This window comes from Perca flavescens, chromosome 19, assembly GCF_004354835.1.
Source record: "Perca flavescens isolate YP-PL-M2 chromosome 19, PFLA_1.0, whole genome shotgun sequence".
Taxonomy (NCBI): Eukaryota; Metazoa; Chordata; class Actinopteri; order Perciformes; family Percidae; genus Perca; species Perca flavescens.
In genome coordinates this window covers 9,554,637-9,582,116 of record NC_041349.1, presented here as the reverse complement: position 1 = coordinate 9,582,116, position 27,480 = coordinate 9,554,637, and the positions used below count along the sequence as shown (strand labels likewise).

At 38.8% G+C, this 27,480-nt stretch overlaps 2 protein-coding genes across 2 annotated transcripts; both read left to right on the top strand.

Moving 5' to 3' along the window:
* Positions 1–277: 277 nt before the first annotated feature.
* Positions 278–4,624, top strand: LOC114545331 (uncharacterized). Its single transcript, XM_028563605.1, has 4 exons — positions 278–363; positions 3,045–3,144; positions 3,308–3,481; positions 3,644–4,624. The coding sequence occupies exons 1-4, from the start codon at positions 278–280 to the stop codon at positions 4,295–4,297; spliced, it is 1,014 nt and encodes a 337-aa protein (XP_028419406.1). The 3' UTR covers positions 4,298–4,624.
* A 4,336-nt stretch (positions 4,625–8,960) lies between these two features.
* Positions 8,961–24,868, top strand: LOC114545579 (acidic leucine-rich nuclear phosphoprotein 32 family member B). The gene is made up of 7 exons (XM_028563958.1): positions 8,961–9,138; positions 12,705–12,854; positions 14,121–14,243; positions 18,370–18,550; positions 20,566–20,663; positions 22,219–22,288; positions 23,128–24,868. The coding sequence occupies exons 1-7, from the start codon at positions 9,085–9,087 to the stop codon at positions 23,205–23,207; spliced, it is 756 nt and encodes a 251-aa protein (XP_028419759.1). The 5' UTR covers positions 8,961–9,084; the 3' UTR covers positions 23,208–24,868.
* Positions 24,869–27,480: the final 2,612 nt, after the last annotated feature.

The following is a 27,480-nucleotide window of genomic DNA, read 5'->3' as shown; positions in this document are numbered from 1 at the left end:
GACATGTTTTAGTGACATGTTTTAGTGACATATTTATCTATCATGTTCACAGCAGTGGCCCTATATATCTGATAAAGAATGAATATCTTGATGTACGACAAACAGGTAAATGGAAATCCTTCTTTTTCCAAGTTGAATGTGAGTGGATATCAAAAATGAATAAATAAATAAATGCCCCATCTTTTAGCCTATACTATATTGCAATGTTAAAATATTCAAAGATCAACTTGAAAGACAAAAACACACAGTGTCTGAAATCGAGCAACTTATAGAAACGATGCAACAGCGCCATCAAGTGACGACATTAGAGAACAGCAACACATACCGAATCTACACCAAGGGTGTAGTCTACGTGATACGCAGGTATACGCAGTATACCCACTAAGAAAGCTCCAGGATTTCCATATACCCACTTAAAAATGCCCAATGACATGCAACAACATACTTTCCATTATATTTTTGATACTGTATATTTTGAATTGTCATCTGTGTTTTTTCTTTTTAGCATACACTAAATAAAGATATTTCCACTGTAAACTGGTGCAAAAAAGTGTATCAGAATACAGGAAATAAAGTCAGTGTGGCTCAAAATTTCCCTGGGGGAGAACACCCAGATCCCTCCCACTATGATATGTCCATTTTGGTCCATATATTTATATAGTACAGTATACACGGTAAAATACATTAGACTACACCACTGGTCCAGACCACGCTGCACACACAAAATATTAATATAAAATATAAAAAAAAAAAAAAACTTTAGAATAGAAAAGACTTTATCGTCGATGTACATGCTTGTGTACAACGAAATCAGCTGTGCCGTATACCTGAATATAAAATTACTGTATAACAGTAAGTGATAAATACACAAACAACACTAATTCACAGTCAATTAATATATAGTCTATATCCACGACGTTCCACTTCCAGGATTGTTCCGGTGCCGCCGGAAATTTCTGCTGGATGTCCGTTTCCTTCCTCTTCCTTAGTGTCGGCGTTTTAACCTCCGGTGGATTTCTGAGGACTATGGTTAACCCTCCTGTTGTCCTTGGGTCGAATTTGACCAAAAATGACATGCGTTGTTCCATACAAACTCTTCTCGAGTAAAATGAAGGGTCAGATCACTAATTTCATAGAATTTTGGGCATTTTATTAAAGAAATGCCAATAAACCAGAGCACGTTTTCCTCCCATCCCAGAACGCTGTGTGGACAAGCCAGACCCTCCTCCGCAGCACTGTGGAGGAAGGTCTGGCAAAGGGAGGCTAATAAATATATGACTTAGCATTTTAAAAGCATGGAACAGTATAACAAGGGTTGTTTTATTGCACATAGTTCATGACCCCAAGGTGGGGAAATGTTTGATTTTGTTCATTTCAGTAATGGATGAAAACTGTCCTTCAGTCTGGAGCTCTGTAGCGCCTCCTGGAGGATAATACACAGAACATGTGATGATGGGGGATTTAATAATCCCAGGGGGAAATTATTTATGTTATGTTACAACTCCAGATATACAAACAACATATATAAACAACATATGTTAAACAGACTTTAACATATATATTAAAAACAAATTTACAGTAATAATATATTATACTCTGTGTGTTTGTGTGTGTGTGTGTGTGTGTGTGTGTGTGTGTGTGTGTGTGTGTGTGTGTGTGTGTGTCGCTACGGCATAAATTCACACTATCGCAAGGTAATGTAAGTCAATGGAGGCCAAACGGCGTTGATAGACACGCTAAAAAGCGACAACACGGCGTCTCGACAACACGGCAATAATCGCATACGAATTGGCGTGTCATACATAAGCCATTTCATGAGATCAGTCTGGTATTATATATATCATATACAGGGATATCTGTGGATGACTATGCTTTAAAGGTTTTGCTGTTTGTTGAAAAATAAATCTGAGCATAATAATGCTTTCTAGCTTCTCTCAAAGCTCAACAAATTTACAGTGAAACTCATCTCCACTAATACTATTATAATACTATAAGATAATAAAAAGGATATTGAAGGTGAACCATCTACAGAAACCTGACAGGTTCATTATCTTACAATAGAGCTTAAACTGTTGTCAGAGTAATGAAACTGAATCATTGCCAAAATGTGCTTTACATTATTAAGCTGCCTTGCCTTTAAGTTAAGACAGAGTAATGTTATGTCCTCAAACTGGTTTTGCTGTCTTCCACAAAAACACACCTGCCAGCGTGACAGTATTTCCACATATTTACCTCCTGCTCCTCTAGAGTCTGCATTTGAGTCCAATCACATATCTCTGACACTGAGTTACAATTATTAAATATGTAAATCAAAGTCTCTTTCTTAGTCCTCGTGGTTGAATTAGTTGTTACTGCATGAGTAGGTTTTTGTATTTCTGCCGGCCCTTCTTATACATATACTTACATATAAAGATGTCCCACTCTCATTAGTATTGTAAATAGTGTAATAGATGTAATGTGTTTATGTCACGTAGTATTCATATCTCAGTGTTACTGTCATCGTAAGTTCATTTCATCCTGAAAACATCTAAGGAGTGGTAGTTTGAATCATCAAGGGGGCGGGACTGGCCTTTATTTAGTTTCTGGTCAAATCACTCAGGACTCACCATGGTGAGTAGGTGTCTTTAACTTCTCTGCTTTGCAAATGTTTTATATAATTTTAATGTAATTCAACATTTCTTATTTTATTTCTGTTGTCAGTTAAATGTGTAATTGTTGTAATTTGTCTTGTATTATTTCTGGTTGCATCAGGATGCGAGAGAAGACCAGACAGACAGGTGAGTCATCTGATTTACTGAAGTAAAAGTTAGTGTTGATGCATATGTCACAAAGTAGACACTGCTTAGGTACTTTACTTTACATCCTCAGTCTGGGTACACACACAAAAAAATAAAAAAAGGAAATTGGCAGGTCAAAACAAAGGCAACATTTGAAACAGTTCTTCGGGAAAAGTGGGAGCAGACTCTTCTGGTTGGGAAGATGTCCAGTGTTGGCGTGCTGATCTTTTCAGATGATCCTATAAACTTTTCATTTTATTATTTTAGAGTTGCAGAATACACGGAAGACACTTTCAGGATGAATGCTTTCCGGATTATTAACAAAATGTTGGATCTCAAGGATGAGGCTACAAAACTCATGGATGAGGTTCGTCTGAGACTGTTATGAACTTGAAAACTCATGGATGAGGTTATTCTTTTGACATACTGTTTGGCCTTGAAAACTAGAAGCTTTTGACATACTGCTTGGCCCTGTATTTTTTACACAACACAGAACATGATATCGCTTTGAATGTGTTTTGACTTTACAGATTCTTCACAGCATCTTCTTTTTGGGAAAGATAAATGATCCAGACTTTGCCCCAGAAAGTATTGTGACTGATACCAAAAGGCTTGAAGGCTTAAAGGACATCTACCCTCGGCCTTTTGACCACTATTCCTCTCAACTGCCCAAGCGGAGTCCATTCTCATGTGTGCTAGACATGGTAAGATGAAATCTTATCAAAAGATAATACATTTGTTCTTTGTAAAGTTATACAGGACTGCTACTTCTCCTTAACATTCTCAAATATTACAGTATGTTTCAAAATAATTTGATGCATTTGTGGGGACAGCAGCAGCTTGATAATATGTGTGATTGCTTTCAGATTGTCCTCCTGACTGGACAAGAGAATGAAGAGGAAATAAAGAAGAAGGTGCGAGAGATCACCAAACAACTGAGTAGTAAGGGTAACACAAAGCCTCTGAAACCTACCACCATCTGTGTCTCTCAGTTTCAAAATTCAGTCAGGTACTATGGTGTCTCCGTGTCCACTGCTGGGCCTGAGCCTGGTAGAATCATGGTTGCTGCGTCCTGTCTTAGCTCCTGGGACAGTTATGTGGCTGGTGCAGTGATGACCTTCTACCCAAATAAGACCAAGAAACGATGTTTTGATGGGACCATCAAACTGCCAGAGAATGTCAGCTGCAAGGCGTTTAACATCCTTCAAGGAGAAGAACTGCCTGCTTGCAGAGCATGTAAGAATTTGTTTGGTTTAAAAACAGATGGAACAAAAGAGTGGCCCTACGGTAACTGTGCTGAAGTTGAAAGTCTGAGCAACTTGTTTAAAAATATCGAAGAAGTTAGAGAGCAAGCAAGACTAACATTGGCGAATAACACAGAGGAGAACAGGAAGAAGGCTGAAGAGTGTTTCAAGACAGAGCTTGGAAAGCTGCTGAAACAGAAGAAATTTATTTGGGATGGAGAATTCTTCACTCCACAACATCCTCAACAGAATGTAAAGAAGTATGGTTCAGTGTGACGCTCTATACGGGAAATGAAATATAAAATATTGTAAGTAGAATTCATATGGTGCTCTATTATAACTTGACCAGAGAGGTTTCTTTTGATAAGAATATTTACTGTAACATTAAAGATACAAATACATTTATGGAGAAGAATGTAAACCAAAAAGTGTGTCAGCTATTTAGATGAAGCAAGCAGAAGATGATCTATTAAAGATGTCATTCATGATAAAATGACATTGGTGTTAAATCAAATGCATCATTTGTTTTGACTTCATGTCCTGCACCCTGAAAGAAGTCATCATTTGCCAAAAAGATGATAATTAAAAGCACCAGGACGGATCTTAACAGATGAAGACAGAGAATATGAAACCTACATATTTGATTCATGTGTGAGTTTATAAATATCAGATACAGTACAGGCCAAAAGTTTGGACACACCTTCTAATTCAATGTATTTCTTTATTTTCATGACTATTTACATTGTAGATTCTCACTGAAGGCATCAAAACTATGAATGAACACATATGGAATTATGTACTTAACAAAAAAGTGTGAAATAACTGAAAACATGTCTTATATTTTAGATTCTTCAAAGTAGCCACCCTTTGCTTTTTTTGATAACTCTGCAAACCCTTGGTGTTCTCTCAATGAGCTTCATGAGGTAGTCACCTGAAATGGTTTTACCTTCACAGGTGTGCCTTGTCAGGGTTAATTAGTGGAAGTTTTCCCTTATTAATAAAAAAGCAAAGGGTGGCTACTTTGAAGAATCTAAAATATAAGACATGTTTTCAGTTATTTCACACTTTTTTGTTAAGTACATAATTCCATATGTGTTAATTCATAGTTTTGATGCCTTCAGTGAGAATCTACAATGTAAATAGTCATGAAAATAAAAAGGAAACACATTGAATGAGAAGGTGTGTCCAAACTTTTGTCCTGTACTGTATATGCTGTTTGACTTTGAGAAATCATTTTGATTTATGAAGCCAATATGTTTAAAATGTGTCCTGTAGCTATACAAGTTTGTGACAAATCTTTGTCAAAATAAATGCCACCTTAAAGTGGTGTTATTATAATATAATTTGGTTAAATCAGGATTAAAGAGTGAGTAATTGAGATTAAAAATTCAGACTGTGTGTGTGTGTGTGTGTGTGTGTGTGTGTGAGTGTGACTGTGTGTGTGACTGTGACTGTGTGTGTGACTGTGTGTGTGACTGTGTGTGTATATATGTATATACATGTATATATATGTATACAGTATATACAGCGTATATACAATCCTTCTTTTGCCAAGTTAGAATAGAATGTGAGTGGATACAAAAAATAAATAAATGCCCGTCTTTTAGCCTATACTGTATTGCAACTTTAACATATTCCAAGATGAACTTGAAAGACAAAAACACAGTGTCAACTTATACAAACGATACAACATCGCCATCAAGTGACGACATTAGAGAACAGCAACACATACCGAATCATTCAACCAGCACAAATAAACAAGAACACTTACATGAGAAAATAGATAAATACATGGATTGGTTGGGAAGAGGTTCACAGGTTATCTTTATCACAAGGAAACCAAAATAATATCTTTCAGGGAAACATCTTGATGAATATTTACTCTGAAGGTTAAAATATTGCAAATGTTCAAGCTGTGGAAGTTGTGTGAGAACATGTGTAAGATGTTTAAAATGTAAAAACTCATTGTTTTGCGTCTATAATCAGCCCAAGAGCTTTCATTATATGACTTAATATGACGTAGTCATGTTTACAACTATATATGGTGGGGGGGGGGGGGGGAGTGGTCCAGACTAGTGGTGTAGTCTATGTGATACGCTCCAGGATTTCCAGATACCAACTTAAAAATGCCCGATGACACATAACAACATACTTTACATTATATTTTTGATATATTTTGACTTGTCATCTGTGTTTTTTCTTCTTAGCATACACTAAATAAAGGTATTTCCACCGTAAATTGGTGAATAAAAGTGTATCAGAATGCAGGAAATAAAGTCAGTGAGGCTCAAAATTTCCCTGGGGGAGGACACCCAGACCCAGAGCTCTGAGTGCTCTGTAGGCCTCCTGGAGGGTAATACACAGGACATGTGATGACAGGGGTGTGTGTGTGTGTGTGTGTGTGTGTGTGTGTGTGTGTCTCTGTAGAATTTGCATAGCAGGCAGTCAGACGGTGTGTTACAACACTTTGAATGGAGCAGTGATAAAAGGCTCCCAGCAGTTCTGCAGACAGACTGTTCTTCTTCCTGCCAGCAGAGGACTTTATTGTCCATTTGAGGTCCTCACTGATGTGACTTTTTATGATGTTATTACAGCAATTACTTCCGTTTCTCTGTCCTTTACTTCTTAACCCTTAATGTGTTGTCCTCCTGGGTCAGTGGCAGGGGTGGCCGGGGACGGGCCTCCATAGTCCTCCGTGTAGAACCGCCACTGTCCCGGGTCCAAAAAGATGAACACTTTTTTTATTTTATTTTTATTTCTTTTACCATTTTGTCATTTGTTATTTTCATCGCATTTTCCGACGTTTTTTTTTTTTTTTTTATGTTTTGTTTTACTAACACACTACTTTTTGGAATGCATGGTTAATACACCTCATTTATATAGAATTATTTGAGTTAAAAAAAAACAACAGAAATTATGAATTATTTTGACTAATAGTTAAGATCACTGATTTGAAACCATTTCACTTTTCACCCGAAATTCAATGAAAGTGATCAATTGTATTTGCAAAGAGCGTTGTATGGAATCTATCCTTTTTTTTTTTGTTTACTACATTTTACCTCTTTTACTTCCTTTGGATGGGATTTTTATCATTCATTAAATTGTAGCCTATTTTATATATTTATTCAATCTGATTTGTAATTACAGTATATATGTGAAACAAATAAAGAAAACAAACAGTGTACTTGGAGAAAGCTTCTTATTATCTTGAGATACTAACTTGAAATGTCTCAGGATTTTGAGATACTCAGTCAAAATATTGTTGAGAATGTGTGAATGCAGCCAGTAACTGTGTGTGTGTGTGTGTGTGTGCGTGTCAGAGAGAGAGTGTGTGTGTGTGTGTGAGAGTGAGAGAGAGAGAGAGAGTGTGTGTGTGTGTGTGTGTGTGTGTGTGTGTGTGTGAGAGAGAGAGAGAGAGAGGAGTGTGTGTGTGTGTGTGAGAGAGAGAGAGAGTGTGTGTGTGTGTGTGTGTGTGTGTGAGAGAGAGAGTGTGTGTGTGTGTGTGTGTGTGTGTGTGTGTGTGTGTGTGTGTTAGAGAGAGAGAGAAAAGAAAGAGAGTGTGTGTGTGTGTGTGTGTGTGTGTGTGTGTGTGTGTGTGTGTGTGTGTGTTAGAGAGAGCGAGAGAAAGAAAGAGAGTGTGTGTGTGTGTGTGTGTGTGTGTGTGTGTGTGTGTGTGTGTGTGTGTGTGTGTGGGCCGCTGGTGGCGCTGTAGAGACGTCTTCCTCCTGCTGCCGTTTCCCTCCTTTTACAAATCAACATCTGATGCTTTTACAACCCTTTCTGAAACTCCAACGTTATAGTTCCTAAGCAGTAAAATAGAACTTTTTAGGCCTTTTCTTGTCAGATATAGAATAATATCCAAATTGGCTGAATGACGCATGATATTTGTCTTCACTGGTTTGTCGTATTTTTTAAATAAAATCAAGTGAGGTGGAAAACTGAAGAAGAGGAATTTGAGTTATCTTAGAAACGAGTTAAAATATAAGCTTTAAAACATGTTTGTGATAATATGCTCGCGCTCTGTAACCCTAACCTGTTTAATTAATGTGTTGGGTCGTTAAAGTTTAATTCTGATATGTTCGAGGTGCAATTAAAAGCAGCAAACGGCTTGACCCACTTTTCACACACGCCACGGGAACGTTTGACAAAACGACCCCCCGTGTGTGTCAAGTTACACGGGAACAAATAGAGACGGACAGGAAGTAAAATGGTTTCCCTTCAAAATAAATGAATAAAGTGAAACCTCCGTACAACATAAATAGTTCGACGATGGATGGATAGATAGATAGATAGACAGATAGATAGATAGATAGACAGACAGACAGACAGACAGACAGACAGACAGACAGACAGACAGACAGACGGATAGATAGATAGATAGATAGATAGATAGATAGATAGATAGATAGATAGATAGATAGATAGATAGATAGATAGATACTTTATTGATCTATCTATCTATCTTTATTGGGCATTTTTAAATGGGTATATGGAAATCCTGGAGCTTTCTTAGTGGGGATATACTGCGTATACCTGCGTATCAAGTAAACCAATGTTTCTCAAATGGGGGTCCGTGTACCCCTAGGGGTACTTTAGAGTACTGTATAATGGGTACGTGAGATTCCTTTTTGAAATGTTAATCTCAAATATATCAGTCATGCATAATTCAACAAATTCATTTAGTTATGGATTCTAAACATTTGAAGTGGTGCAGAGCTGTAATGTACCTCTTTATATATATACCTTATTTTCTACCAAAAATGCTTTGCACTCATCAGGGGGTACTTGGCTAAAAAATATTTCAAAGGGAGGTACATTATTGAAAAAAGTTTGAGAACCACTGACGTAAAGTACACCATGTTTTTTTTTCCATCACACAGGCGGAAAAAAACACTTCCGCTGAACTCACGAGTTTTATTTTGAAATCCCAACCGGAAGTTGTACGTTTTTTACTCTAGCTAGCTTCACGCAGGTTCCGCGTGTTGATACTGAAGAGAGAGGATCGAGCAGAAACAAGTTTGTCGCATCGCAGAGACACAAACTCAGGCTAAAACCAGAGGAAAATGGACATGAAGAAGCGGGTTTCGTTAGAGCTGAGGCACCGGTCGCCGACAGAAGTAAGTAACCCGGTTTGCGTTGCTGTTTTATCGGTTTCACGGCGTAAACTTAACCAACCGGAGAAGATGTGATGGCGAGCACATGGCAGACTGTCTGCGTTATTTCGAAGTTATAATGTGCTTTAAATCTGCCTTTCATGAGCAGAAACACAATTAAAACACACGTAAGACTCCACTCTTTATAACGCAACACCCTTTGTTGTTAATTATTCGTTAAATAAGTCGCTAACGACGCCAACGGCTGAAGGTAAAATGTCTCGTCACGATATGTCTTTTATACTCGCGTAAAAGCAGGAAATGCGTCATCGGTTTATACAATTAAACGCGGGTCAAATCTCCACTTATTGATTGAAAAACTAAAACGTATCTTAATTTAGCGTCACGGCGCGCGGGCTGCACATTTTTTACAAACTCCAAATTGACGTTGTTGATATTGTCGCTTCTCCAGGGATTAGTCGGAGCCCTAACGGCGCTACTAATGCTGCGTTCACGTGCTCCTCGGACGGTCCGTCTCCACGAGTTAGGAAGTGGATTTTTTCTTTTTACGATTTTGGTGTTTTTAACGAGCTTTAAACTCGTGATGTGGGAAGAATATCGATGCTATAAGTTAGTGGTATTGTCCTTATTGCTCAGAGCATTTAAATAACGACTATTTTCTGTATATATTTCCAGTTTATAGCTTTATATCAGTGTTTGTCCCAGACGTGTTTCTGCGCCAGTAACTGAAATGTCGCTTTACAGGACATCTTATCACAATAAATGCTAATAAATAATACATTTTTTAACACATTTCTGCAATTAAGGTTACAACCTGATACATTAAAAAATTACGTTACACACGAGCAACAAAAGCCAGATATGACTGTAGTTGGATTTTTAGCAAGTTTTGTCTTTGTGCGTATTGAGTTTTGTGTATGTAGTGTACTATCTGCGCCTGCTTTCCCAACGTGTTAGACACAGATATAACGTAACATTGTCTCGAGGGAGAACCCCCGCCCCACCCCCCGCAAAGCATGCGCTCGCGAGTCATCCACAAACCAGTAGAAACACCGGCAACACGTGAATAATTAAAACGTTTCTTAACATCAACTTTTGTCCACCATGTGTCTGCTTAATGTGAAGCCAACTCTGTGCGTGTAGCGCACCAAAAAAATTGCCGAATTCCCGATTTAAAAGGGGTGGTGTTAACGTGATATTTCCCATTGTGGCACTCATTTTCCCGATTATTCCGTACACGTGAATGCAGCGTAAGGGGCGCGTAAAATACAGTCACTACTACTACGTGTGCGCTTGGCTTGTTGGGGCTTTAATCGTCTCCATTACTCCCTAAAACCTGCTGTAAACGTTATTTTTACTCACTCATGGGAGCCAACAGGCGGATAACAGATAACAGCGAAGAGTTTTTGGGGAGATAACGTTAGCAGGAGATGCTAATTTAGCCGCTTGTAGCCACATGTGTTGGGAGTTTATAAACAAGCCTCGGCCTGGACCAGTTCCAACATTAAACTAAACACAAGAGTCCTTCACACACATTTCACGGTCCCTAGTAACTCCTCTGTGGTGGTTAGTACCGTTTTAAATGGTATGTTGATAACCTAGTTTATATTGGAGTCTGCAGTGACTTTAAAGTTGAATATAAGATGCCTAAAATTCATTGTTTCAGCTTCCAACGTGTAAATATTTGCTGTTTTTTTTACGAACTAATCGAATATCTTAAGGTTTTAGTTCTCTTAAGACCAAACAAGTGTTTGTGTGTGTGTGTGTGTGTGTGAGAGAGAGAGCGGTAGTGTGAGAGAGTGTGTGTGAGAGGGTGTGTGTGTTTGAAGATAAAATGCGCATAAAGTGTGTGTGTGTGTGTCTCTGTTTGTGTGTGTGTCTCTGTTTGTGTGTGTGTCTCTGTTTGTGTGTGTGGCTGTCTCTTTCTGTTTGTGTCTGTCTGTGTGTCTGTCTGTCTGTGTGTGTGTCTGTCTGTCTCTTTCTGTGTGTGTGTGTGTGTGTGTGTGTGTGTGTGTGTGTGTGTGTGTGTGTGGTCAAGGAGGTTTATTTACAACTGTGCGTCCTGCACCAAACATGTAGTCAGTTTCATCTTCATCGCCCTCGACCCTATTTAACCCATGTGTGGTGTTTGGGTCTGTGGGACCCGTTTTCAATGTTCACTAAAAGAAAAATTATGCTATTTAATATTTCTTCTAACTCAAACTCACTGGCCTTGGCTCATTTTCTGCAAAGAACATAAAAAATAACTTTATTTTCAATGAGCGCACTAGGGCTGTGCTCAATTGAAGAAATTCTTAGTCGACTAACACTCATTCAACTGTATCGACTAATCGATTAGTTGATTTAATCGACAGATCTGTAAATCTGAGTTTCTCCGCCGAAGAGTCACGCAAAAGCACCACTTTAATTCTTGTGTTTACCAGGGATGTGCTCGTACGTTTCTTGGAAATAAATCATTCATGAAAAAAAGCATCAAACATGACTAATGGACAAAAGAAATCTAAGTTGACTAAGACCAAAACGACCGATTAGTTGACTAATCGACTAAGAGGGAGCAGCCCTAGACTGCACACGGTACACTCCCCCCTACACATAACTATTACATAGGAGGTGTTCGGGTCTACTGGATCTGAAATGTAGGTGCTATGAAACTATGTTGTCTTTCTACACCTGCTATTCCCACACAAAGTTACAAAATTGTTACATTTCAAGCACCTGTTCTTATTAAGTTCTTAGAAATAAGCACCAATAATGATCCAAAATCTTGTTTACATTTTTTTTTTTTTAAACCTTTTTTATAATTGAATTTCCCTGTTTTCGCACAAAAACGAAAATGACCATATGATCATAAATGTGCTCTCACAGGGGTAAACGGCAAATATGAACCATAAATGATGTATATATCATTGGTAATTGAGCTAAAGTAAACATCTGTTAAGTATTTTTACTAGGACTGCTCCCTCTTACTCGATTAGTCGACTTTGGTCTTGGTCAACTTAGATTTCTTTAGTCCATTAGTCATGTTTGATGCTTTTTTTCACGCTGAATGACTTATTTACAAGAAACGTACGAGCACATCTCTGGTAAACACAAGAATTAAAGTGGTGCTTTTTGCATGACTCTTTTGCGGAGAAACTCAGATTTACAGATCTGTCGATTAAATCAACTAATGGATTAGTCGATGCAATTGAACGAGTGTTAGTCGACTGAGAATTTCTTTAATCAAGCACAGCCCTAATTTTTACATTAATTGTTATGGCTGTATTGATTTCAAAGCATAATAATAATATAAATAAATAAATAATAATGTGGTGGGTCCACCAGACCCGGGAACATCGGCTGTGTAACAAAACAAAAAAAATCTTGTGTTTACCATAAATGTGCGCAGAAGTTTCCTGAAATAAATAATTAAGCATGAATTAGCATAAAAAATGACTAATCAACTAAAGAAATCTCAGTCGACTAAGACCAAACCGACCTCTTAGTCGACTAATCGACTAAGAGGTGGCAGCCCTATCTGCTACACACCAGACTAACTCCTCTTCTTCCTCCTCTTCCTCCTCCTCCAGGTCACAGAGCTGGTTCTGGACAACTGTCGCTCCGGCGAGGGAAAGATCGAAGGAATCACGGAAGAGTTCTCGAACCTGGAGCTGCTCAGCCTCATCAACGTCGGCCTGACCAGCGTAGCGGACGTCCCCAAACTGGACAAACTCAAAAAGGTAACGACGGCGCAAAACCTACAGTCGCATCGTTTCAAACAGCCAGCCTAAATTTCTTCTTCTTAGACTCTTAAATTCTCCAAAGGATTGTGTTCTAGGTCTTACGTAGTTTTAAAACGTGTATTTATTTTCCCTCACCAAACACTCCCTCTTAGGCTCTCCCAATGCTGTTAAATTGTTTGTTTGTTTTATTCCGTGGTCTTGTGTAGTTCTTTCTTTTGCTGTTATATTTACCGACTGTTATTACTCTGTCGCTTTTATTCAATTTCAATACGTTAATTTGCTTTGCAAGTCATTTGGTGACTCTGCATTTCTCTGTACTTTGTAGGGCTGCCACCTCTTAGTCGATTAGTCGATTTTGGTCTTAGTCGACTAAGATTTCTTTAGTCGATTAGTCATTTTTTATGCTTATTCGTGATTAATTATTTATTTCAGGAAACTTCTGAGCACATTTATGGTAAACACAAGATTTAAAGTGGTGCTTTTGCAGGATTAATTGTGAAGATGGTTAATTAACTACATTTATATTGTGCTTTTCTAGTATTAACCACCTCTCAAAGCGCACAGCTCTGTCAATTAAATCAACTAATCGATTAGTCGACAAAATTGTATAAGTGTTAGTCGACTAAGAATTTCTTTAGTCGAGGACAGCCCTAGTACTTTGGCGTCGTTGTTCATAGGTCTTAAATTATATTCATTATAGTCTTAAAAAAAGTCTTGCATGTGACTCTGTGAAACCCTGTAATGGAACAATTTGAAAACCTGAAAAAGATGAGACGATAAAGCCCCTCGAGAGTCTTTTCTATTCAGCTCACCTCAAACGGGCTTGAATTTTGAATTTTTTTTGTCCCGTGTGACGGTGAACCGCTCCGATTGGTACAGTGTGTGTGTGTGTGTGTGTGTGTGTGTGTGTGTGTGTGTGTGTCTCTGTGTGTCTGTGTGTGGCGTTTATTTGCATACAGTTGACTCCAGGCTTCTTGATGCAAATCAGGGGACACAACTCAGCGATATTCAGTTCACGCTCACAGAGGCGTGAAGAAACTCAAATATTCTCATTTAATCAGCTGCTTGTGTGTGTGTGTGTGTGTGTGTGTGTGTGTGTGTGTGTGTGTGTGTGTGTGTGTGTGTGTGTGTGTGTGTGTGTGTGTGTGTGTGTGTGTGTGTGTGTGTGTGTGTGTGTGTGTGTGTGTGTGTGTGTGTGTGTGTGTGTGTGTGTGTGTGTGGCTCAGTTCCAATATTTGACTGAATTTCTATCCCTCTGTGCAGTTGGAGTTGAGTGACAACAGGATATCGGGCGGTCTGGAGGTCCTGGCGGAGCGGCTGGTCAGCCTAACGCACCTCAACCTCAGTGGGAATAAGTTCAAAGACATCAGCACCCTGGAGCCCCTGGTATGTACCCCAACTACTGCTGAAAACATCACAACATGCACATAATGCTCTGGTTTAAGAGGGCAAGAGGTCTTTTTTTTTTTTTTTTTTTTTTTTTTTTTTTGAATAGTCAAACATACGGTAGGGCTGGGAAAAAATCGATTTGATTTAAAAATCGAGTTGGTAGGTCAAATCGATTCATATTTTCAAAAAATCGATTTTTTTTCAATCCAAATACATTATAAATAATTTGGATGTTTAACAATCTTTGTTGCACAGTGACTTTTCCGTTAGAGAAAGGGTTTGCCTTTGCAATTTTGTTTATGTTGATGCACTTTACAGTTCGCAGTTATTTTGTTTTAAATGGAAGGGGGGGGAAATCGACTTGAATCGTAAATCGAGTTTTTTATAAAAAAAATCGCAGATTTTTTTAGGGAAACAAATCGGCCAGCTCTAACATACGGGCTGCACGATAAGAGACGAATATGCGACAGCGTTGTTGAATGATGTTCAGCTTTTCTGCTAAAACGCAACAAACTGCTTGTTGAATTTAAAACGAATGAAAGGAAATCATGTCCAACTGTCTTTCTTTGAACACATTGAATTGAAATTAAAAGGCAGCACTGCTTGTGGAGTTTAACTCTGAAAAGACAGTTCACCACAGGTTCCTGTTAATCTTATGATGGACATGTGTTGTGATATTTAAAGAAGCGATCCGTCAACGGAGAAATAAAAGCCTCTTATTTACGAGAGCGGTCGGAGAAACCCCAGAGAGGGGGGTTTCTGAGCAGGACTGGCCCAGCGACGAGCTAGTGGCTGGGGGCAGGCGCCTGCCGGCTGTCTCCTCACTTTCTGGAGCTTCCCGCCTCCAAAAACTTTGAAGCAAATTGTCAATTCGGCATCAATTTTCGAGATCTAAACAGTAGGGCTGCCACCTCTTAGTCGATTAGTCGACTAATCGGTCGGTTTGGTCTTAGTCGACTAAGATTTCTTTAGTCGATTAGTCATTTTTTATGCTTATTCGTGCTTAATTATTTATTTCAGGAAACTTCTGAGCACATTTATGGTAAACACAAGATTTAAAGTGGTGATTTTGCAGGATTAATTGTGGAGAAACTCAGTTTTACAGATGGTTAATTAACTACATTTATATTGTGCTTTTCTAGTCTTAAGCACCTCTCAAAGCGCACAGCTCTGTCAATTAAATCAACTAATCGATTAGTCGACAAAATCGTATAAGTGTTAGTCGACTAAGAATATCTTTAGTCGAGGACAGCCCTACTAAACGGTTTGTTTCTCGCCTAAAACGTTGTCAGAAGTGAAATTGGTGACGAATAAGATGGTGAAAACTGTTAAATTGTCCCGTTGATGGTCTGTCTGTGCCGGAAACCTGACCCTTTGTTGACCTAGGTTCCCAGATGCTGAAAAGAGAAACAGCGAAAAAAGCCCCTGCCCTAAAGTAGGAGCTGAAAGAGTTACAGGAACTGCAGCCAGAGGAACTTAAAAATCCCCAAATTGGTCGAGTCAGAACAAGAGGAAAAAAGGGTTCTAGGAACTGCAGAAATCCCTCCGGTCGGAAAGTGGCTTTTATCTCTAAAGTTTGCTGTGTTGTGTTTTACTTGAAAATTGGGTTACTACAGTTATTTGTGCGTGCACACATGAAGGTATAGGCCTACCTGCTTGATTTAATAAAAAAAAAAAAAAAAAAAAAAAAGCAGCAGCTTAAATGGCTGTGATATCATAATTAAATGAAGTGGTGGTTATGTGGCTGTGTTTATAATAACAAAAGGTCTTTTGTGTTTACACAGCCATCTAATCACACCCGTTGAGATTCTTGTGAATTTTTTTTGTGTTCTCATCACAAAAGGTCTACTCTGGCATTCAGACAACTTTTGTCTGAACTCCCTTACCCCTCCTGTAGTTCCTATGGCCACTTGGCCAGTGCGAAATGCAAATGATAAAACCGGTTTTGGGGGAGAGTAGTTAGTAGAACGGTTTTAAAAGTGGACTGTTCCTATAACTACTTGGTCGGAAAGAGGCTATAGAGCACATGTGTCAAACTCAAATCGGGCCCCTTGCTGATTTAGATCCGGCCCATATATCAATTTGGGGTCACGACAAATTTTGGCCTGCCTAGTTGTGCGCCAAACCAAAAATACAGGAAAGTGTTTTTTTAAACTGTAATTACCTGACATTTAAAGCCGAATATGGTAGGGGTGGGAATCACCAGAGGCCTCGCGATACGATATCATCCCGATACTTATGTCACGATAAGATATTATTGCGATTTTAAACATATTGCAATATTTTGTGATATATTGCAATGTATTACCTTTTTTCCCAACTTCAGATTTTTCCAAATTTCAAATGATGTCCCGAAAGGCCAATTTTGTCAACATCTGTTTTATTTTATTTGTTTGTTCATCTCACTTCAATTTTATTGCTGCAAAATGTGATTGTCAAGCAGACAGACTGACCAACACATATATAATAAAAGATCGTTACTTGGCGTTTGTGTATCGATACAGTATTGCCACGAAAAATATCGCGATAATATACTGTATACATTTTTTTTTCGCCCACCCCTAGAATATGGCAGATTTGCCGACTCTGAGACTCAGAAATTCCCCCAGAAGCAGAAAGTGACATATTCAGGCTAAGGAACTTTTTATTTTTTATTTTTAATGACTTTTGTAGGGCTTCATGGCAACAAAAAATGTGACAAAAAGCATACAAAAGCGTTGGAAATAGCAACAAATTTACAAAAGGAGACAAATGTCTGAGAAAGCCACAAAAACGTCAGAAAAAAATTGGAAATAAACTACCAAAATGTTTTTTCCAGTGTTGCCCTCTGGGAAAATGAGTTTGACGCCCCTGCTATAGAGGAAGATTGCCAGCTCTAATGGACCTTCTTCACAGCAGACATGTTGACTTGTCATAGTAGGAAAAGCACAGCTGAGATTGATAACCTTAACGATGGCTCAGTTCCATCAAGTGTCCCAGTAAGATATTTCAGTGAGTCAGCATGAACAATACCAGGACCTCTCCTAAGTGGAATGCAGCCATCATTAATGGTTTAATACCAGGACCTCTCCTAAGTGGAATGCAGCCATCATTAATGGTTTAATACCAGGGTCTCTCCTAAGTGGAATGCAGCCATCAGTAATGGTTTAATACCAGGGTCTCTCCTAAGTGGAATACAGCCATCATTAATGGTTTAATACCAGGACCTCTCCTAAGTGGAATGCAGCCATCATTAATGGTTTAATACCAGGGTCTCTCCTAAGTGGAATGCAGCCATCAGTAATGGTTTAATACCAGGGTCTCTCCTAAGTGGAATGCAGCCATCATTAATGGTTTAATACCAGGGTCTCTCCTAAGTGGAATGCAGCCATCATTAATGGTTTAATACCAGGGTCTCTCCTAAGTGGAATGCAGCCTTTATTAATGGGTTTGAATACACCTGTGCTTTTCCTACTATGACATGTCAACATGTCTGCCGTGAACAAGGTCTATACAATGCGTCATTCCTTTTTAACAACAGTGTGCGTTATTTATTTATTATATATATATATATATATATATATATATATATATATATATATATATATATATATATATATATATATATATATATATATATATATATATATATATATGCATGCATGCATGCTTTGGAGAGAGCAGAGATAACTGTTCTGGGGCGTTCATTGTTTTATGTTTCACAAAGAGTTTAACCTGAGCCAGACCGACAACAGAGATAGAAATCATATCACATCCATACAGAGATAGTAGTATACAGCTGTTATACATCATATCACATCCATACAGGGATAGTAGTATACAGCTGTTATACATCATATCACATCCATACAGGGATAGTAGTATACAGCTGTTATACATCATATCACATCCATACAGAGATAGTAGTATACAGCTGTTATACATCATATCACATCCATACAGGGATAGTAGTATACAGCTGTTAACACATAATACAATAGGCCTATATGACACTGGTATCGGATCGGTACTCTGTATCGGCTGATACGCAAGTTCAGGTATCGGAATCTGTATCGGGAAGCAAAAAAAAAAAGGGTATCTGACCATCTCTAGTAATCGTGTCTGTCTTTGTCCCCTCCTCCAGAAAAAGTTGCCCCAGCTGAAGAGTCTGGACCTGTTTAACTGCGAGGTGACCAACCTGGCGGACTACAGGGAGTCCATCTTTAAGCTCCTCCCCCAGCTCATCTACCTGGACGGCTACGACATCGATGACTGCGAGGCGTCCGACTCGGACGGCGAGGGAGACGGGGTCGAAGACGAAGAAGGTGAGGGTGTAGCGTCAACGTGGGCGGGAAAATATTAAGATGGGAAGTTTACAGACAAAACAAACATAAGACGCAAAGTACAAGTTAACCCTCCCGTTTCCCGTTGACCTCGGGTCAGATTTGACCCATTTTCAACCAAATTTTCAACAACAAAAAGCAACGTGAATGGTTCTCTACAGCGCTCTTCACAAGTAAAATAAATCATCAGTTTGCTACTTTCATTCAATCTGGGTGTTTTATTTAATTTTTATAGCATTTGAAGAAAAAAAGATAAAAGAACGTTGAAAAAAGTGACAAAAGTCGGAAAAATTATTTAAAAAAACGCAAGAAAAATTCCACAAAATGTCAAAAGGTGCAGAAAAATGTTGATAAAAACATCGGAAAAAGTGTAACTGGTATCATCGGCGTTGTTTTCTCCCTAAATGTGCCGTCGCAAATCGACTTTCTCTGTCCGGTGTTTGCCGTCTGGATGAAGGGCTGAATGCCGGCGGCTTTTAACAGTGCAGCTGCTGTTAAAACCCTCCGCAGAAGAGATTTTATTAATATTGCTCAAGTTACTCACAGTACTTTTAAAAACGACTAAATTCCTCAAAATCAAACGTGCGTATGCATTCCCAAAACTGAACTTAACCACAAACTAAAGTAAAAGACCAAATAAAAACGAATAATGATTTCAAAACTTTACTAAAGGGCTCCTGCACGCTGCCTGCGTGGCGTGTCTGTTTTATATTTCGGCTCCCATGGTAACAGGTCAGAGCTTACACACTGCCTGCGTGGCGTGTCTGTTTTATATTTCGGCTCCCATGGTAACCGGTCAGAGCTTACACACTGCCTGCGTGACACGCACGTATCAACGCCTGCGTGCTAGAAATAGGACCGGCGCCTATTTTTTCACGGGACACGCAAGCGCGTTGGAAGCGTTTCCGGTCAAAATAGAATAGGAGAAGATGTCTTTTATGTCGTTTAGACACAAATACATATTAATAAATGACATGTTGATGTTTGAAAGTCTCGAGGTTTTGAAATAATGCAGATATATAAATGTAATTAAAAAAAAATTAGCGTTTCCACCTGTCAATAGAGAACAAAATATTGTGTAGCCTATTTCGCCGTCAATACTGCCGACGTCTTTGCTGTAATCAAATTGGTAGATATGTATACATGTGTACAGACGAGGCTATTGGCAGCAGTAGGGCTGGGCAATACGGAGAAAATCAAATATCACGATATTTTTGACCAAATACCTCCGATAACGATACCGCAACGATATAGTAGTGTTGACAATCAGTGCTTTCACAATATTTACACAATGAGATTTTTGATAATCATCAGTAATTAGGGCTGCCACCTCTTAGTCGACTAATCGGTCGTTTTGGTCTTAGTCGACTAAGATTTCTTTAGTAGATTAGTAATTTTTTATGCTTATTCATGCTTAATTACTCATTTCCAAGTAACTTCTGAGCACATTTATGGTAAACACAAGATTTAACGTGGTGCTTTTGCAGGATTAATTGTGGAGAAACTCAGTTTTACAGATGGTTAATTAACTACATTTATATTGTGCTTTTCTAGTCTTAACCACCTCTCAAAGCGCACAGCTCTGTCAATTAAATCAACTAATCGATTAGTCGACAAAATCGTATAAGTGTTAGTCGACTAAGAATATCTGTAGTCGAGGACAGCCCTACTGTAATCAAATTGGTAGATATTTATACATGTGTACAGACAAGGCTATTGGCAGCAGTAGGGCTGGGCAGTACGGAGAAAATCAAATATCCCGGTATTTTTCACCAAATACCTCAATATCGATACCGCAACGATATAGTAGTGTTTACTATTGGTGCTCTCACAATATTTACACAATGAGATTTTTGATAAATAATCATAATAATAAATAATCATCATCCACGCAGCCAGTGTTGCAGGAGGCCTAACTCTGCTTCAGGCGCTTCAGCTCGCCCCTTTTCTGACATTTTGTCGTGTTTTTCTCCGTGTTTGTGTGTGCGTTTCTCCAGAGGGCGAGTCGGAGGACTTTGAGGAAGAGGAGGAAGAGGACGAGGAAGACGTCGTGGCGGAGGAAGACGACGACGACGACGACAGCGCTGACGACGAGGCGAGTCTCAGAAAAACACACTTCGCACCCACAGATTAATAACATTGCCGTTTAGTAGATTAACTTTGTCAAAAAGGCAAAGTAAAGTTCATGTAAACTTGAAACGCCTTCTTCATGTTGACCAATAGGAAGCCTCCTTTTTTATAGAGCGCTAACTGAACTGAAGAGATCAGAAATTACAGGAAGCTGTTGTAGCTTATCGTGTCACCATCCTAGGGCTGGGCAATATATCGATATTGTGATATGAGACTAGATATTGTCTTAGATTTTGGATATCGTAATATGACATAAGTGGTGTCTACCAGCCTGTTCTAGCTGTTTTATTTGCCTTTTCCCCACTTAGACATTATGTCCACATTACTGATGATTATTTATCTAAAATCTAAGTGTGAAGATATTTTGTTAAAGCACCAATTGTCAACCCTAGAATATCGCCGTAATATCGATTATCGAGGTATTTGGTCAAGAATATCGTGATATTTGATTTCCTCCATATGGCCCAGCCCTACTCCATCCAGTTACATTTAATCTCCTCTGGCGAAATAAACTGCTTCACAACAGAGAGTTGGTTTGCAGGCTGTTTGTGGTGCAAAGTTGTGTTTTTTTTGTTGGTACAGTCCCAGTGTATCACCGATACACGGTCGAGCACTGTTATTCGGAAAAATGCCTCGTCGTCCAATATGGAATTTCAATACAAAGTTTTGAGGTAGTATTGAGATCCCGGTATTGATATCGTCATTATCAGGACGTTTGGGAACGATACGCAGCGCTACAGGGGTCAGGATCTGGAACAGAGGATGGGTCATTTTACAAGATCATAATTAGCCTGCGTGTTTAAATCTGACACGTTTCCACGTTGGACTGTGTGCTCGTGATGATCAACGTTCGTTGTTCGTTTTTTTTTTTTAAATAAAGAAAAAGATGGATTATCATGTTATCAACCTGAACTAGAGCCCAACTGATTTATCTGCTGCTATTAGGCATTTTCCAAACTACCTGTATCGGCATTTATAACAGCCGATTTAAATGAATATTTATTCAAAAAATAAAATATAAACTGACGAAACGCAACATACTCTATACACACACACACACACACCATATGTTGCATAGACTGTCCACCAGAGTGTGCTCTACAACCTCCCTGTTGGAAACACTTTGATTTTTTTTTTTTTTTTTTTTTTTTTTTTTGGTTTAAAGGACTTTAATTTTCATACCTTAAGTTTGTATTTTTATACATTTTATTTATAAGAACTTTAATATCTTGATGTTCTGTTGAGACAATAAAACAAACAAGTTTATTTTTAAACTGCGTTATCATATTGTTAGTGAGGATAAATAACTAATGTTAGGGAAATCTGGTTATGTTTTGTTACGCGTTTCTGGATTTATTTATTTATTTTTAATATATATTGGCCGATATATCAGATTTTTAAATCCCCAAATATTTGTATCGATATCGGCCTTTATCGACGAGCTCTAGTTATCACGTTATCAACCTGAAGGTGTGTTGAGTTTGAGTGAAACGTTAACCGACCTGGTTTTCTCCGTGCAGGACGGAGAGGTGAACGGAGACGTGGACAGCGAGGACGATGACGAAGATGAGGACGACGAAGACGACGATGGTCAGTAACGCTGCGGCCTCGCAACTTCCACAAAAACACATTTTATTTTTGCTCTGTTTGCCTGTTCTTCAACAGAAGAGGATTAGCTTTAACAGTGTTTGTAACCTTGTTAAGGGGAAACGCTGCGGTCGAATAGGCAAAATATTTAAACTAACAAACCGATATGTCGCAACGAAACTTCCACTGTTGATTACTGACGTCAAGACAATCATTTTTTGTATTTAAATTTTCTGAAATTTTGTATTTATAAATATGCAAATGATTCATTATCTAATGCTAACGTTTGGTGAATTTAGGAGAAATTTACAGACTCAAATAGACAACATATAATACAATAAACACCTGTGTGTTTATTTAGGATGGTTTTTTTCCCCAGTAGTGAGAGAAACATGTTATGGAAGCAAAATGGCCCCAAATCTTAACGTTGGCGCCTCTCTCAGTTCTGTCTGTCTGTCTGTCCTTTCTCTAGTTCGCTCCACCACTTTGTTTTATCTAACGTTAGCGCCTCTCTCTCCCTCTGTCTGTCTCTCTCTCCTTCTGTCTGTCTGTCTCTCTCTCTCTCTCGCTCAAAAAGTGCTTAGTAACCATTCGGTCATTTCACAGTTAAAAACAATACTTAACAAATGTATGTAAACACTAGGGGTCGAGATGGCTTTTTGAATTTGGTGATTGAAGGGTAGTTCCTCCTCAGGAGGAAGGGGGGCAAATTTACTGGTGGCACACGTGCGACTGGATGTAAAATTCAGGCGCGCACTCTCAAATTTCGGACGCAGTCTGGAGCCCTGCGTTGTTGTTGTTGTTGTTGTTGTTGTTGAACGTCTGGTTTCTCTCTTCTGCAGACGAGGACTCGTCTCCGGTCAAAGGAGAGAAGAGGAAGAGGGATCCCGAAGACGAAGATGAAGACGAAGAAGACGATTAAAGACGCACAAAGAAAAAAAAAACCCGCAAACCCCTCTGACCTCTCGCCCGGTGACCCCTCCCTTCCCCCCTTCCTCTCCTCTTCCTCCTCCTCCTCCTCTGCCACTCCGTTGACTCTCCGGCCTCGTTTCATTTCTGAAACTGGCCGCTGCACCTCCGTCATTTCCTGCTGACCCAAAACACCGATATCTCCTTTTTTTTTTTGTTCTTCTTCAGCTTTTTTTTTTTTTTTTCTCAAAAGTTTGTCACGATCTGTGAAGTTCAAGCTTTTTTAAAAAATCCAAAAATTATTCCTCAACAGCATTGACGAGCAAAAACGTCCAATAACATTGAATACGTTTCTTACAATCGCCTCCTTCCTGTTGATATAATAATTATTATTATTATTATTATTATTATTATTATTATTATTATTATTATTATTACTTTCTCGCATCCGTGTGTTCGTGGCGGCCCATTCTAACGCCTATCCATCTCCAGACTCCCCAAAATGTGTTTAATCTGCAGATCGTCGTCTGGATTCACCGTTTGGTCTATAAATTGTCCGAATTTTGTGGAAAATGTATGATTTCTCGGAGCAGAAAAGTGACAACTGTTTTCTTTGGTGTTTAGTCCAACCAAACGACCTAAAAACTCGGATATTCGGTTAACATTTTAGAATCCGAAACCGGCGAATATTACTTCATTATCACACTTATTACCCGTAAACACTCTGCCAATCGACCTCTCGATAACACGGCTGATCGTTTTCCGAGACGCTGCACATCGTCTCTCTATGATAACAAAGTTCAGAGGGACATTGGAGCATCCATGAAGGGCCTCTTTAACACGAACACGACTTGTTTTTTTTTGGTTGTTGTTTTTTTTCAGACTATTAAGGACCAACTGACTAAACAATGTCCTTTCACGAAAGAAACGGCTTATTCATTCATCTGGTGTTAAATCTGACAAAGATTATGTAGGGGAAAAAGGCCTTTTTGTGGCTGTTAAAAAGTCTGTCATCTGCTTTTTCTGCCAACCAAAAAAACGTGGTATTTTGTGACCATTTGAACTTAAAATTCCTTCTCCGTTAACGAGAAGTAAAGTCGTGAGAAGAAGATCCCGAAGGAAGCCTCGAAGCGACAGCGAGATATTGAGTTTATCGATCGATTCTGGACTCTAAAACACGAGCGCGAGTTCTCTTTTTTACTTTTTTCATCACGAGGAAAGTTCGCCACACAAATCAAAAATCGACTTTGTGTTTGTCAATGAAATCTCGACATCTGAAAGTTTTCGTATACAATCGTGGAATTTCGTGAACGCGAGTTGCGTCTGCGGAAAAGGGGACGGAGCAAGCTTTTGGGATGCAGAAGATCGACATGGGTCCTTTCTTTTTTTTCTTTTTTTTCGGCTTCACCGTCTTTAAAGAACATGTTTGGGGGGAAAAAAAGGCTTTTTTTGTGGCTGTTTTAAGTCGTCTGGTTTTTCTGCCCACCAAAAAAAAGTGGTATTTTGTGACCATTTCAACTTGAAATTCCTTCTCCGTTAACCCTTGTATCGTCTTCCTGTCAACCATGAAAACAAACGCTTTTGTTGTCCCTATCTCAAGGTTTTAGTGGCTTTTTTTTCTAAGTTTTTTTTCTTCTTCAATGTTTGGGTCCCTTTTTTTCAAAATTTGTTGTATTTTTCCAACGTTTTGTCACTTTTTCAATGTTCAATGACTTTTTTTTCCTGTGTTTTCGACCGTTTTTTTCATCGTCTTTGTCGCTTTTTTTTTTTACATTTTCGGTGTTTTGTTTTTTTTCGACACCCTATATTTTCTAATATTAAAAAAAAACTTTGAAAACGGGTCAAAGGACAACATGAGGGTTAACAAGAAGTAAAATGCTCAGGAATCATCAAAGCGACGAGATATTGAGTTTATCGGTTTGATTCTGGACTCTAAAACACGAGCGCGACTTCTCTTTACTTTAATTATTTTTATCTTTTCATCACGAGGAAAGTTCGCCACACAAACCAAATTCAAAATCTACTTCTGTTTTTTTGGTAACAAGTTTGTCAATGAAATCCCGACGTCTGAAAGTTTTCGTATTTGACCGTGATAGACGAAATTTCGTGAACGCGAGTTGCCTCTGCGGGAAAGGGGACGGAGCAAGCTTTTTGGGATGCAGAAGATCGACACAGGTTTTTTTATTTATTTTTTTGTCTCCGATCCTTCTTTTTTTTTTTTGTCTCTGCCTTCACTTCTATTTTTGGCATTTGGTTGCCAATGTCTAAATGTGACAGCCCCTAAAGCTAATGATGTGCTAAGTCTTCACTGCTGTCATCTTCAGAAACCGATGTGAGGCTATCAAATCACTATCGCCCACATGTTAGGTTGAAAACATGCTTAAATATAGTTAAAAATAGGTGATGCATTTAAGATGCTTGCTCCTTCACATAAATTCTCTAACATCCAAACATGAGTTACATTTTCGGCTATGATGTCGTCACCCCAGTGATGTCATCAAACGGACAGCCCAACGTAGTGAACTTCCCAACCTCCACCCTATAACCCTTCCTCCTCCTCCTCCTCTCTTTCCCCCCGAGGCGCTCAGGGCAAACTGTGTTCTCTCTCTTTTTTGCCAACAGAGCTTTTTAAAAGAAATATTTTTTCAGAGAAATTGTTTTTTTGTTTAATTTTGTATGGTTGTCTGGGGACACTCTCTCTCTATCTGTCTGTCTCTCTCTCTTTGTCTCTCTGTTGGTCTCTCTCTCTCACCTTCTCTCTCTCTCTGTCTGTCTCTCGGTCTCTCTCTTTCCCCCATCTCCCTCTCTCTCTCTCTCTCTCTCTCTCTCTCTCTCTCTCTCTCTCTCTCTCTCTCTCTCCTCATTTCTTTTTTCTCCCTGCTCAGTAGAGAGATCCAGTTGATCCTTCACTTACACTGACTAGTTGACGTTGTGTTTTCTTTTCTTTTTTTTTACTTTCTGTAAGTTAAAGGAAAAACAAACAAAAAAAAACACACAAAAAGGACTTTGTAAATAAAATCTTAACATTTTGCTCCTGGCGTCTCCTCTCTGCCGTTTTGTCTCTCTTGATTACTTAAAGGTTTCTCCGTACATTCAAATTAACTTCACACTTATCCCCCCCCCCTCCCGGTTTAGTTGTAGCACAGACGAGCTAACTGCTCGACTAGGGCTCCGCAGTGCCGGGAGTTAAATGTTATACCGTCATTTGTTTTGCAGGTTGTTTTTGGTCCTAAACTTGGATGTGAAACCAATCAAAATTTTGTCCTGATAATGGTGCTAGATACAAACTCATAAAGTCACCAAAGTAGAGTACATGTCAACCTACAAGTCACCCAAAGTTGCAGTAGAGAGAGTGCTCATATTATACTCATTTTCAGGTTCATATTGTATTTAGAAGTTATATCAGAATAGGTTTACATAGTTACATTTTCAAAAACACCATATTTTTGTTGTACTGCCCATTGCTGCAGCTCCTCTTTTCACCCTGTGTTGAGCTCTCTGTTTTAGCTACAGAGTGAGACATCCCACTTCTGTTCCATCTTTGTTGGGACTCGCACATGCCCAGTAGCTAGGTAAGGATCACATCAGCTAGCTAGCTGTTTCTCCAACTGAGGCCTGTACAAGGCAGGATTAGCCGGGAGACTGATTCTAAACGAGGACATGTAAGTAGTTATTTTTTGTTTTGCCGTTGAACGAGCTGGATGTTGTTTTTGTTTTTGTTTGTTTTTTATTCAAAGTTTGTATGCGTGTGGAAGCACCAGAGACACAAAATAACACTCCAAATCCCTGAAAAAGGGTTTTCTTTTTTTCATAATATGGGCACTTGAAGTTAATTTAGATACTGTTGCTATTACCTTGTTTGTCCAGTAGATGGTGCCGACGAGCTGTACATTTATCATTGTTGTAGCCTACCAGGCTCCCTGATGTCAGTTGAATTACCTTTAGCTATCTCTCTATGCATATGAATCCTACCTCTTCTGAAAAACTCACACATGTATTCAATTAAGGATTGCAATTATGCAAAAGATAGATAGATAGATAGATAGATAGATAGATAGATAGATAGATAGATAGATAGATCATGCTACATTTCTCCCATGTGGCGTAAGGAGACGGAGCCAAACAGACATAGGGTTATGAGTACAGATATATTGCAAGGAAGGCCTAGTTAAGTAGTTAAAAGGGGTGTGATATATGTAGTAAGGACAGAGCTAAGTAAAATGGACCCCACAGTTATTCAAGAAATTGAACTTTTCCTGAAGCATCATGCCTTCCCTGTTGGCTCA